Genomic DNA, 12,921 nt, shown 5'->3' with positions numbered 1-12,921 from the left:
TTGCAACCCAGCTGAAGCATGATTCACTTGTTTAAATTCCAATACGATTTTCTGTTATGAAATGAACTTAATTTTATTTTGCCAGATCCTCTCATTAAAGCCCTCGGTTTACCCGCGCTGCAGTTGTCCAAGTTTAGACAGCAGGCCGTTATATACTGTATGTGTTTAGTTCACTAAATCACACATGCACAGTATTATCGGTTCACCCTTACTCAATCTGATTTCAGTGTACTGTGTATGTAAGAAGTTTGTGGACTTTAGCTCACTGGAGCCGCAAATACATTAAAATGATTCAGTTCGATTTGGTGAAGTAGTTTAACTGATTCTCTTAAAAGATCCAGTTAGAAAGATTTGAACGAAAATGTTTTTAAATTTTAGTTTTCGTTTTTCCGTTCGTTTTCGTTAACTCTAATAACCTTGCAATGCAGCATGACAAGTTTTTCAATCTCCCTCAGATCTCTTGGTTTTAGTTGGTAAATATGTTTAATACTGAACATACTGCTGTTCAGAACAGGAAGAATGATGCTTTTTATAGTTTTAAGCAGTTTCTATCATTGTCTTTGGCATGGAAAAAGCTGTTTCAGGGTTTGTTTCAAGGGAACTTTGGCAGGAAATGGAAAGCTTATAATTGATGTTAATGCTAAAATAAATTGCATAGGAATGGACAGTTAATCAAAAGGTAACTAAAATAGCAGCATATTGTGATTTATTAAATTACAGCTGTGAGTTAATTGTTAAATATTAATACAGTTAGGTCCATAAATATTTGGACATCGACACAATTCTTACATTTTTGGCTCTATACACCAACACAACGGATTTGGAACGAAACAAGCAAGATGTGCTATAACTGCAGACTGTCAGCTTTATTTTGGGGGTATTTACAAATCAGGTGAACGATGTGGGAATTACTACAGTTTGCATTTGTGCCTCCCACTTGTTAAGGGTCCAAAAGTAATTAGACAGAATAATAATCATAAATCAAATTTTCACTACTTAATACTTGGTTGCAAATCCTTTGCAGTCAATTACAGCTTGAAATCTGGAACGCATAGACATCACCAGGCACTGCGTTTCATTCCTGTTGGTGCTCTGTCAGGCCTCTACAGAAACTGTCTTCAGTTTTATCCCCAGCCTGTAAAATGCACGCTTAATCGGATTCAGATCAGGTGGTTGACTTGGCCAATGCCAAATCTATTATGTTGGTGTATAGAGCCAAAATTATTCATGTTATCGATGTCCAAATGTTTATGAATCTTACTGTGTATGGTAGGTATCATTGAATTTTTTTAGTCTGAAGAGCAAATCTTGGTCTTTTATACTTAAAGGGACAGTTCACCCAAAAACAAATGTTTTCTCTCAATTTAATCTCCATCATATGGCTCCAAACCTTTGAGTTTCGTTCTTCTGTTGAACACAAAAGAATATATTTAGATGAAACCTGAAAACCTATAACATTGATTTTTTTTTTTTTTATAGTAAAAAATACTATGGAAGTCAATGGTTACAGGTTTGTAGCTTTCCTAAAAATATCTTCTTTTGTGTTCAACAGAAAAAAAGAAACTCATATAGGTTAGAAACAATGAAAAAGTGAGTAAATGAATACAGAATTTTCTCCTTAGTTTATTATACCATGTTTTAGGGCAGCTCGCTTCATAGTAAATGCTGCTATTTGCAAGCACTTTGAGTTTAATGTGGCTTTAGGAACACCGTGTGCGCTAGCTTCACTTTATCATTGCATTTTTGCTTGAAAGGTGTTTACAGAATTTTCACCAATATTCTGCCAAATGAATGCTCAAGGGTTTAAAAGTTTGAAGGTTTAAACATGTGAAAGTGAAGACTTTAATGCATAAATATTTGCATCATAAGTAGTGCGAGTTGTTGCCTGTAAAGATTGCATCTAATTGTAAATCCTTAAAAGTAAGTGATTCGATGAACAAGAGATTTTGTTCTTGTGCCTCAGAGATGATTTAATGACCTGTCAGTGTCTCAAATCACACATTAAGTTTTTAAATATTTAAACACTTGCTAATAAAATTAAACATTTTGTTTACTCACTATTCGTGAGCATTTATTAACAGAAAACCATTAAGCGTATAATCAGCCAGATAAAAGATCATCAGCCAATGTCCTATGGTATGAACTATATTTGTTTTAGCCTGTAGACATGTTCTTCTGAAGTTCAAGCCAAGAAGTCAGAAAGAAAGGTGATATAAGCAACTTTAATGTGATTTTTTCAATAGCTTTGTACTTCTTAAACTTTTATTTTAGATGCATTTTCTCCTTTATCTCAGTTCTTTTGGGCAAATTTGAACAATGTAATCATGTGTGCATCCACATCGAACATCATTCTAATATCAGCTGAATGAGGTGGTCTCAGCAGTTATGGGGTATTTTCCAGAGAAGATTAGCTAAAATTTGGTCCAAAGAGCACATGTCAGAGCATCTGTCCATAATATAGCTGAAGCCTTTAAAGTATAAAATAATGTAACGGCAGCTTCAAAGAAAGCCATGATGAGCCCACTGAGCTGCTGTCTGTCTGTTCTGATGGATGACTGATACGAGCTGAATCCTGGAACACAAACCAGTTTGCTCTTTCCAGTGAGATCACTTTATTTCACATGACAGGTTTTAATTCATTTAGAAATATTCCCATGTGAAAGTGAACCGAACCAGGTTGCCTGTTCTTATGGGTATGAATTTCTATAGTGACATTTGCTAGGTAGGGTCAAAATTGAGGACCAATAAAAATGATATGAACCTGCCTTATATCTGTGGTTCAGGTTGCTGATGTAAATATCTTTTTCAGCACGCTGTGTTTGCTTTTCCACTGTGTGGTACATTCAGCATGCCACAGCTCACTTCAGTTTGATTTTTTTCAGCTCGCTTTGCATTTTCCCTGTAGTTTTGTACCACTTAATGTGGGTGGGATTATTGACATAGTTCAGGGGTCAGAAAACCGGTGGCTTTTTATCCCTGTGCTGTGGCCTTCTAGTAAGTCAGATGAATCATTTTCTTCAGTGTAGTATTCTAGAAGCTGTTTAATTTAAAACCAGTGCAGTTTCTTCCCAGATCTTGTGTTATTGAAATGTTTTACACTCATTGGTGTTCATGCCAAACGTCTCCATCTCTGCTGTACATTGAGTGCATGCAGCAGATTTATTTATTTATTTTTTGCGGACACACATTGTTTCGCATTGCACTATTGTGATACTACTGACAAAATCACAGTCGTTACCATCCACATTTGAAATCCTAAACATTAAGCATGACCCTAATGTGTCTGTGAGCTGAGGGTGAGGTTTACGATTTGATCGGCCTCATGTTGCTGATTCTAGACACAATTTTTTAGTTTGTGTTGTCTTAGATTGTCAGGAGGGGTAAATCGGGGATAAATCAGCCTACAACTTGCAGTGTGAGCCCAGCTTTAGCTGTTTACTCCCTAAGTCTGATTTTAACATCATTACTTTTATAACGTTCCTGAACAGCCATTACAGCTGGAAAACACTCTCATACGCACACAGCAGAGATGATGTCAGATTCCTGAAGCTTATAGCTGATCCTTGTTGGAAGTCAGTCTGGCTTCATTGGTCATAGGTTCACCTTCATCTGTATGGGACAGTTAAGACCCCCTTCTGTTCTTCCTGAGAACCGTCATCCCACCAGATCCATTACTAAGCTTTTCCCTGGAAAACTCATCATCATTATCCTGTTCTCTTTTTGACTCTATGCTTCCTCTTATTATCTCGCCTCTGTCCTCTATTAGCATTTTCTGTTCTTTCCAGTCGTAACACAGATCTGTCTGTGTCCATTCCTGCGATCTGACTCTTCCTGCTGCGCATCATCCAAGTGGCCCGCAGAACAGCTCCACTTTTCTCTCCTCACTTCAATAATTTGCATTTCAAAGGCAAACGGCGGATGTGTTGGCTGATGCGCAGGTAGATGAATGAATGTGCGGACGGCCAGCAGCCCAATGATGCAGCTTGGTTTAACCGTTCCCATATTACAGCTCCTGGTACGAACAAGTGAGTAAGCACTTTATCAGAAGCCAGAGTTGTGGCCTTTTGGTGAGGGTTGATCTCTTTCAGAACTTGCAGGGTGTTTTTCTTCTTTTTTTTTTTAATAGAGGAGCTCTGCATTTAACGACACACTGTATATCCTACACCTTAAAAAATAGATTAATGTTACCCTCTGAGAACTTCCTGACGCTGTACATGCTGTGCATTTTATACAGATTAATGAAAGTTGAAAGCAACGTTTGCTACTCTTGTATTTTTGTCTGATTAGTTCAGTAAAATCACTGTTCTTTGAGACAATCCCCGTTTCTTCCATTTGTTCAAAAGATGAGAAGACGGCCATCCAGAAATGTAAGACACTGCCATTTTGGTTTCTGTCTATTCCTGCAGGTAGCTCATTCTCTTAGCTAATTTAAAGTGATTACACTTATTTAATTAATTAATTAATTAATTAATTAATTAAGCAAATAATTTTAAAAAGTGAATTATCTAAACTAAAAAGTAACTCAGATATTATTACTTAACTTGTAGAAGTAATGTGTAACTTAACTTGTAATATTATTACGTAACTTGCGTTACTTGTAATGCTTTACACCTGAACTCAAAAATTTTACCCCACAAATTGTTCATCCATTGTATTTTTCCCACTTTCCTGTGAACTATTTCATTAAGATCATAAAAATGTGTAATATTGCAAAATAAGCAAAGCATGGGATGCATAACTATCCCAGTTTAATTTTGAGAAATTGTTAGTTTTTCAGTATTGTATTGTTATAATAGCATTTCCAGCACATTTTGGCCATAATATATGATGCACAACAAATTGGCATGTAATCATTATCAGTCCGACAACAAAATTAGGGCAATATCTTTAAGCTTAGAAATTAATAATATTTCACTGGTTAAACCATTTCACATGCTTGACTATAGGCTATACGTTTTATTTCTGTTTAAAAAAGAGTTGGCCATAGAAAAGAATACTTAAATACTAGTTCAAACAGTTAACTTTTCAAAAAGAAAGAAAAATTCAGTTGTTCTTTCCGCTTTTGTTCTTGCAATAATGCAGAAATATTTGAAAAAGTTAAACTGACATTTATTGGCTATTATAATGGCTGTCGGTCTTCAAATCTCGATGGTTATCGGTTATTTTATCTGTCAAAAATTAATATCAGTGCATCTATAATACTTCTTTCTTTAGAGTTTCAAAACAAATGACAGAATTCCCATGTAGATACACTGTTAAACATTGTTAGCAGGCAATTGAAATAAATGCAATTGAGTGTGAAAAAGAGTTTTACGAGAGCTAGAAGTTCCTAATTACAGCAACTGCCACAGCAGCTAGTTAAAAGGAAGTCTTTGGCAGGATTAACATTTAACAAAAACAGCACAAGGGCAGAATTCAGTTAGCGCAGCAGCATTTTCACATTTACCCATCAGTGAAATGCCAGAATCTGAGGCAGTCAGTACACTCAGAAATAAAGGTTGCAGAGCTGTCACTGGGCCTTAACCCTTTCGAAGGGTACACTTTTGTATGTAAAGGTACATATTAGTACGTAAAGAATACATAAAATATATATATATATTAGTCTCGAATGGGTCCATATTGTAGCCTAGAGTCCACATGAATCAGAAGTTGCAGAGACTTTTATTTCAGTATGTTGGTGTACTTGCAAACTGGAATGCAATATTTAGTAGGGGGGCAGGGATTTCTTTGTCTGCATCATTTCCCCCATAGCAAACTGCTAAAAATCGTAGCTGAAGCGTTAAAATTATATCAACTGATGGCCACTCCAAATGCTGGACAGACTTTGATTGAAGATTACCAAAAGAAAAACAAAAATAAGTGGTTTAGCTTTCATGGATTAATTTGTCACCTAAAGTACAACAATGTGCAATAGCAAAATTTCACACAGCCTGTAAAGGTACATATTAGTACCTACAGGGTTCCCACGCTTCTTGATAGGGCTTAAAAGTAAATGAAAGTAAATTCAATTTAAGGTTTTTCTTCAACAATTGTACTCAGTTGTCAAATACAGAATGAAAAAGTGACAAATTCTTAAATAACAAATCTTAAATGTAAATCTTATAATATTGTTAATATAATTAATAATATTGTACAATACACTGACATATAATGCACATTTCATCAATATTTCAGAAAGCACATTTGCAATGCAAGTCACAATGCTATCACCAGCAATTATGGCAATTAAGTCCTCAATTAAAATTAAAAGGACACGCCTGGAATTACATGAAACTCCGAAGGAATGTGGATAGCCTGCTGATGTAATGGCGTTAATCGAATTATGTGCTATAACATGTAAAACGGGATCATGAAAGCAACATTCAAACGGCAGCTCATATAAACACTTATTGTCAGATTAAGGCAAATAGTTTGATTACTGATGTCCATGCAAACATTGATGTTCATTGTCATTGATGTTCCTCATGAACTTTACCATAGACCTCCTTGGTGATCGTACAAAACTTTCAAGCAATAATAATACCTAACACACCCACAAAAAAGTATTTTAGTGTACAGCTAGTTCAAAAGGCCTTGAAGAAAAGAAGACTAGAAGAAAGAGAACAGGAGATTGGGCGAATGTGTCTTAAGCCACATCCTCAACTCTCCCATAACCCATGAACACATCATTCAGACGGCCCTCTGAGAGTCCCAAACACCCGCACATCCAAACTGCCTCTAAATAAAGCATGACATGGTGCAGAGCTCCTATCTCTCCAATCCTGGATCTGTCCCCAGAAGGGTCAGAGAAGTACACCGAGCATTGAGGGGAAAACATTGGGGAGGAGAAAAGAAAAGAGCGAGAGTGCAGGGGTGTCGTCCACGTCTGGTGGTCTGGACATCATCTTACATAACTGTCTGGCTTCAGCTCAGCGACATGAGAACGTATAGCGCTAATGACGCTAATGCGCGTTGACAGACTACATAAAGCTGGTGGGACGACGCTGGACTTTGAGTGGCATTTGGAGTCTCGGGAGTGAAACCCAACAACAACAAAAAAAGATGCCAGCTCAGGCACATCATCTATTTTCATATACATCTGCTTTCATCTTCATCTTCGGTAGATTAAAGGAAGAGTTAAGTCCAAAATGAAAACTCTGTCATCATTGGCTTAGACTTGTGTCATTGCCAAAATAACAACCCACAATTTTTCATTATTTTAAAAAGAAACAACACAGTAACTGGCAAAATTAGCCACAATGTTATCCATATGACTTGTCTACTACAGTTTATTCAAAGTACAACTACAAATGCGACAACAAAGACCAAAGAGCCAGGATATTATTGACAGTTCTCTTTTTGTGCTTTACTGGAAAAAAAAACCAAATGTAATAGTATAAAAAACTGTTTGAAATAGGGTAGTGTAGTTTGAGTCAGCCATTCTGAATGAATCATTTGAATGATTTCAATAAATCAATCATTAAGACGGGGACATTTAAATTTGTTTCCCAAGGCACCATCACAAAAACACATAATATCACTTGAAAAGAGTTTTGTGACACCCCAGAGTGTCACATAAAACAACACAGATGAGTTAAATATTGCATTCAGTTAATACAAGTAAAAGGGATCATATAACTCAAGCAGTTGAATATATTAATTGTTTGTCTTTTTAAATATTATGTAATTTAATGTAACGCCTAGTCTTCTGTATCACATGATCCCTCAGAAATCGTTCTAGTGTGCTTATTTTTTATATTATTATCAATATCGAGAACAGTTGTGCTTCTGCTTAATATTTTCCCTGGAAACTGCAATGCTTTATTTATTATCCATTTAACCTTATTTTAGTTTTTATGGTTGAAGTCGAAGGTAAGATGGCAGATTTGTGTGGTCTTTAGGAAGACAGTGAGTTAATAGCTTCAAGAAAATGAGTGTAAAAAGCTGGCATGAGTAATTGTCTCTGGCTCACGTTCTTTTGTCTCCATTCCCAGGTTGCTCACAATGGCCTTATTTTGGAAATGGACCACCCAACATCAGGAAGGATCACGGTGCCAGGTTTGTATAGAATTTACTAAGTGCAATACATGTTCTGCAGTCCTTTGCAATCCACTCTTTAAACGTACTTCCTGAGCTGCTTTTAAAATGAATCCAGTTTCCGGAGGAGTTCACCCAAAAAGCATGCATGCACTTTTAATTGGAACTCTGAAATGACAATAGGATTTTTTAGGGTGAACTCTTCTTTCCGCTTGAACTTTCTGTTGCTTTCCTATACTATCTGTCCATCGGTTAACATCCACAGACAGTCAGACTCGTCATCCCTTGAACTCTACAGACGTCTACTTCCCTTTGTGACTCTCTCATATCGAACAATAGAGAATCATTTATTTTTGACGTTTTTTGTTTTGACTTCTCTTTGTCCGTTCAAAAAAGTAAAAAAGTTTCTTCATTGACATCCGAGTCACCCCATGCTCTTTCATTCTTCAGCATGAGAGTCCCAGAGAGACGCTTTCTGAACTCGTCGTCTCGTTTGATCGGCGCTTATTTGCAAAAACAAGTCATCGTTGATCCTCAAACAACGGACAGGTCTGCGGTTTCCTGTGCTTTTTGCTCCTGGAAAAGAATGCTTAATGGTGAGACAACATTTAAGAAAGGTTAAATGCAGATGTTGGCTGTCGTCAAGACAACATTCAGTCATTTTTTTTTCTCTCCTGCTGTTTTCGTGGTGCTTCAAATGTCAGACCCTGATGGACTCGCTCCAGACAGGTGGTTTTACTAACAGCGAGTTTAGTTGTGGTTTGCAGCTCTGTAAACACACAAATACACAACACTTACGTAGACACCAGCAGACGACCCCTTACTAATGATCTATGCTCAGTCCCTTCAGTTGACTAAAAAGCAAACACTGGCAGGAAGGGACCGCTAATGGCTTTGTCATGGATAGTTGGTCTATGCGTATAAAGCGGCTTGTTTTGTATGAACGGCTCTCTGAAGAGCCATCTTCACATTCTAGTCGATTTTGAGCTCTATTTTAACAATCTAAGCTTGATAAAGTCTAAAGTGCATGGCGCAGAAGTATTAAAGGCCTGCCCGAATCCACGTTTGATAATTTACAAACGGAAAAAAGGGTTGGTCTAACAGGGTTGAGCTTATTATCTTAATGAGTTATGGGTGTGTTTTGAGCATAACATGCACTAAACCAACCAATCAGAGTCTCATCTCTCATTCTTTTTTAGAGTCAGTTGCGTTGCGCCATGGCGCATTTGCCATTTACGTGGTGGATTTTGAAAGTGTAAAAACTAAATGCTTTACTAGTGAGAAGAAAACAGATCATCTGTGTGAGGATAAAGATCCAAAGCCCGACAGGGGGACAAATCTAAACTTATTTTTATTAAAACAAATATAAATATGCATATATTAAATAATATCTGTACAAACGCACATTTTCGTGAATAAACTGACTACAACAGAGCCGGATTCCAAGCCCACGAAATAAAGAAGTCATGAAGGCAGTGTTTTTTGTAGTTATGTTTAAAATAATACTTTTTAACATGTTAAATCTTCATTGTTTTTCACATATAAAGATATTCTTGTATTGCTGTACATCCTGTGTGTATTAAGCAATGTTTATGCATGTTTTGGGCCTGCATAGGTGCATAACTAACATGATCTTTAAAGAATTAAAACTCTGCGCCATTGACTTTAGAGCAGCTTTTAGTTGGTCACTGGCGAGGTTGGTCTATCTTAGTTGCCTCAAAATAGCAACGTGCAAACAATGCGCCTTAACAAACCTACTTTTCAGACTAGCACATTAATGAGTTCACAAAGTGGCACAAATAGATTTGCTATTTAAAGGTAAAGTATGTAAATTAGACACCCAGTGTTAGAAATAGGTATTGCACACCTGGTTAAAAACAACAGGAGCGAGCCTGACTGTCGAACCTAAAGGCTGATTTAAAGCTGATTTAAGTCGTGTTCTAACTAAAAGCAATGGCACACAAAATAATATGAGTTTGAATGATACGGACCTTTATCTTTTCCGTATGCGGCAAAAATGTACTCGAACGAGAATCGCTGCACTGAATTCTGCATGCTTCCTTAACCACAAAGCAAATGCATTCTGCGTCAACTGTCTCTAGAGTGATAATCAGCCGGACTCTTTGATGGCTTCAAATGCTTGTTTACCAGTTCATTGTTTGCACGTTTGTTGTCTCCATCCGAGCCAAATCAAGGATGATTGTGAAGAATTTCTCCCTAAAGAAGGGGCAGAAACCACAACAAACACCTTTTTTTTTTTCCATTCCGCATTCCTCGCCTCTGACCCATAAATTCGCTATAACACTCGAGGCCTCTAATCTTCCGCTGCTATTTACATAACACCACTGTCTGTCCGTGTTTTCTGTCTTTTTTTCTCACCGGCAGCTGCACATGTGGAGCGTTTCCCGTCTTTGATGGCTTTGTGATGTTATCAAACATTTCGCAGTAGATAAAGCGATCTGTTTGTGAGCTCAGCAGAGCAGACGATACATTGGTGTTTATTTTCTATAATGTTATTCTACACGTCTGAAGAACTACAGTAACAACATTGGTTTAAAATTGGCCTGGTGTTGGAATTTGAGTACATTACACAGTGTATTGTAAATGATCTGGCAGCATCTCTATTAGTCGCTAAGCTTCAAAAGGTTGTGTATGAACATAATAGTTTTGCATAATAGTTATATTTTTCTATGACTTTTTTTAATTGTATTTGCTTATACCTGCGTATAGTTGTTTTGTATCTATTTTGTTTTTAGTATTTGCTTATACTTGTTTTGTGTCTACTTGGTTTTATGTCTTTGCTTGCAGGGCTTTACTTTAACACCCGCCAAAAGCAGGTAGATTTCAGCTGTGGCAGGTCCCACTAGCCACTTTGGCTGGTTGAAAATAAATTTTAAATGGCAGTTTTCTCAAAAGCAGAGTTCGACAATAAGGATATATATATATATATATATATATATATATATATATATATATATATATATATATATATATATATATATATATATATATATATATATATACCTCCGAAAAAATTATAATAGAAACTGAAGAAGGCTCATTAATATAAACAAACTAAAACTGTTACTGTACTGGAATTTTACATATTTTTTAAAAAGAAATATCAGCATATCTGTATTCTGGCATGCCTTACAATGTTCCCTGCTGATGGAGAAGCTCTTTCACTGGGGATTGAGATGGCTGGTGAGGAGGGGAAAGCCTTTCCTCAGCTCCTTTCACCGGAGTGTACAGAAGGGGTCAATAGACCCTCTGCTCCAGGTGACTGGCCATTGGCATTAAAACCCTGATTCTAAAATGACTAATTACAGGATAGAGACAGGAGTTGAACATGATTATGAAGGTGAATAATTAATATTACTTGTATATATAATTAGTATAAGTATCAGTGTGATGCATTTAAGAAGAGATACTTTTGAACATTTTTAAATATTCAGTATTAATAAGCAAATTATAAGAATATGCATAAACTAATTTGAAAAGGAGGAGAGGGTAAAAATAATCTAATAGCTACAGAAATAATAGCTAATAGTAACAGAACAATTTCCTCTTTCAGTCTGAAAAACAACTTCACACTTTTGCTTTGGAAACACTGATGCACCATGTGATCTCCGTAGCTCTTGTTTGCGCAAGCAAAGCTGCAGATTCTCTGGTCCCCGTGGTTTAGCTTATTAATAGTTTTTGTGTGTGTGTGTGTGTGTGTGTGTGTGTGTGTGTGTGTGTGTGTGTGTGTGTGTGTGTGTGTGTGTGTGTGTGTGTGTGTGTGTGTGTGTGTGTGTGTATGTGTGTGTGTGTGTGTGTGTGTGTGTGTGTGTAAAGACGTCTGTGACTGTGCTGACAGGTTATGTGCATGATATTTGTTTTGTTAGTGTAAGTAAACATATTTTTGCAGTATTTGCACAGTTTGTGCACCTCACTGCTGTCATTTTACTCACTCCACCTCTTGCTCGCGGCTGATGTGCAGGTAAAGTGTGTTTGCGGCTGTAAACACAGCGCCCCTCTGTTCAAACAAAATGTATTGCCAATCTTTCAACATTTCTACCAGTTTGAATTGTTACATATTTGAATCGATTTTCAACCAGCTCATGGTGAACCGTTACATGCCTCGTTATTAGGAGATTTCATGAAATCAACTGTTGTATTTAGTTCCGCCCACTGGCATATCTTATATGGTTTGTATAGATAGATACAACCAACCAAAATTAACTTATGTTTAAATATTGTACATATAGTATTTATATGTTATAGTTTATATGATAAACTTCTGTCTCATATTTCTCATGTTTTGATTTCATTGTGGTATTCTCAATGCTACATGGGATTGTAATTTTTGCCAAGATTTAGGCTATTAATTAGCGTTTTCATATGCTACTTAGATTCAGATTACCAAGTTTAATGTTGTGAGTCTCTTAGTAGCCGGTTGGTTTGATTTATGATTTAAAATGTTTTTCCAAATACATTAAAATACCAATTGGTTTAAAATGAATGGGAAAACTACCAGAAACAGCATCGCTATAAAAGTGGGTGGGCTTTGCAAACACACTTTGTTATGTAATGATGTCAGAAGTGCACACAACAGAGACCCAAAATGGCTCACTAAAACAATCTGAGAGTTATCGGATTACGTAATCACCAGTTTACTAATGACCACAGAAAGCCAATAATAACGAACATTTGCAGCGATGCCTTTGTGGGTGAAACTTCACAAATGCATGTTTAGAAACATCTTTTTTTTTTTTTTATAAAGCCACCAGAAAGCAGGAACGAAAAGAGCTCAGAGGATGTTTTTGTGCCGCTGATTGCGAGAAGCCGCCTCATTAGTGATTGTGCAGGACAGTGTATTGTGAGGCACTTCCCAAAATAAACCCCTTTATTTAAACCAAAGGC

General features: G+C 36.6%; 1 protein-coding gene across 20 annotated transcripts in view; it reads left to right on the top strand.

The window, feature by feature from the left end:
* The window catches only part of sugct (succinyl-CoA:glutarate-CoA transferase), a 301,335-nt gene that overhangs the window by 160,994 nt on the left and 127,420 nt on the right, over window positions 1-12,921 (top strand). For all 20 annotated transcript variants that reach the window (XM_073940532.1, XM_068217106.2, XM_073940524.1 and 17 more), the window contains 1 exon segment: window positions 7,974-8,037. In XM_073940532.1, the coding sequence (XP_073796633.1) occupies window positions 7,974-8,037 (64 nt within the window).

Source organism: Danio rerio, chromosome 24 (assembly GCF_049306965.1).
Source record: "Danio rerio strain Tuebingen ecotype United States chromosome 24, GRCz12tu, whole genome shotgun sequence".
Taxonomy (NCBI): Eukaryota; Metazoa; Chordata; class Actinopteri; order Cypriniformes; family Danionidae; genus Danio; species Danio rerio.
This window is presented reverse-complemented; position numbering and strand designations above follow the sequence as displayed.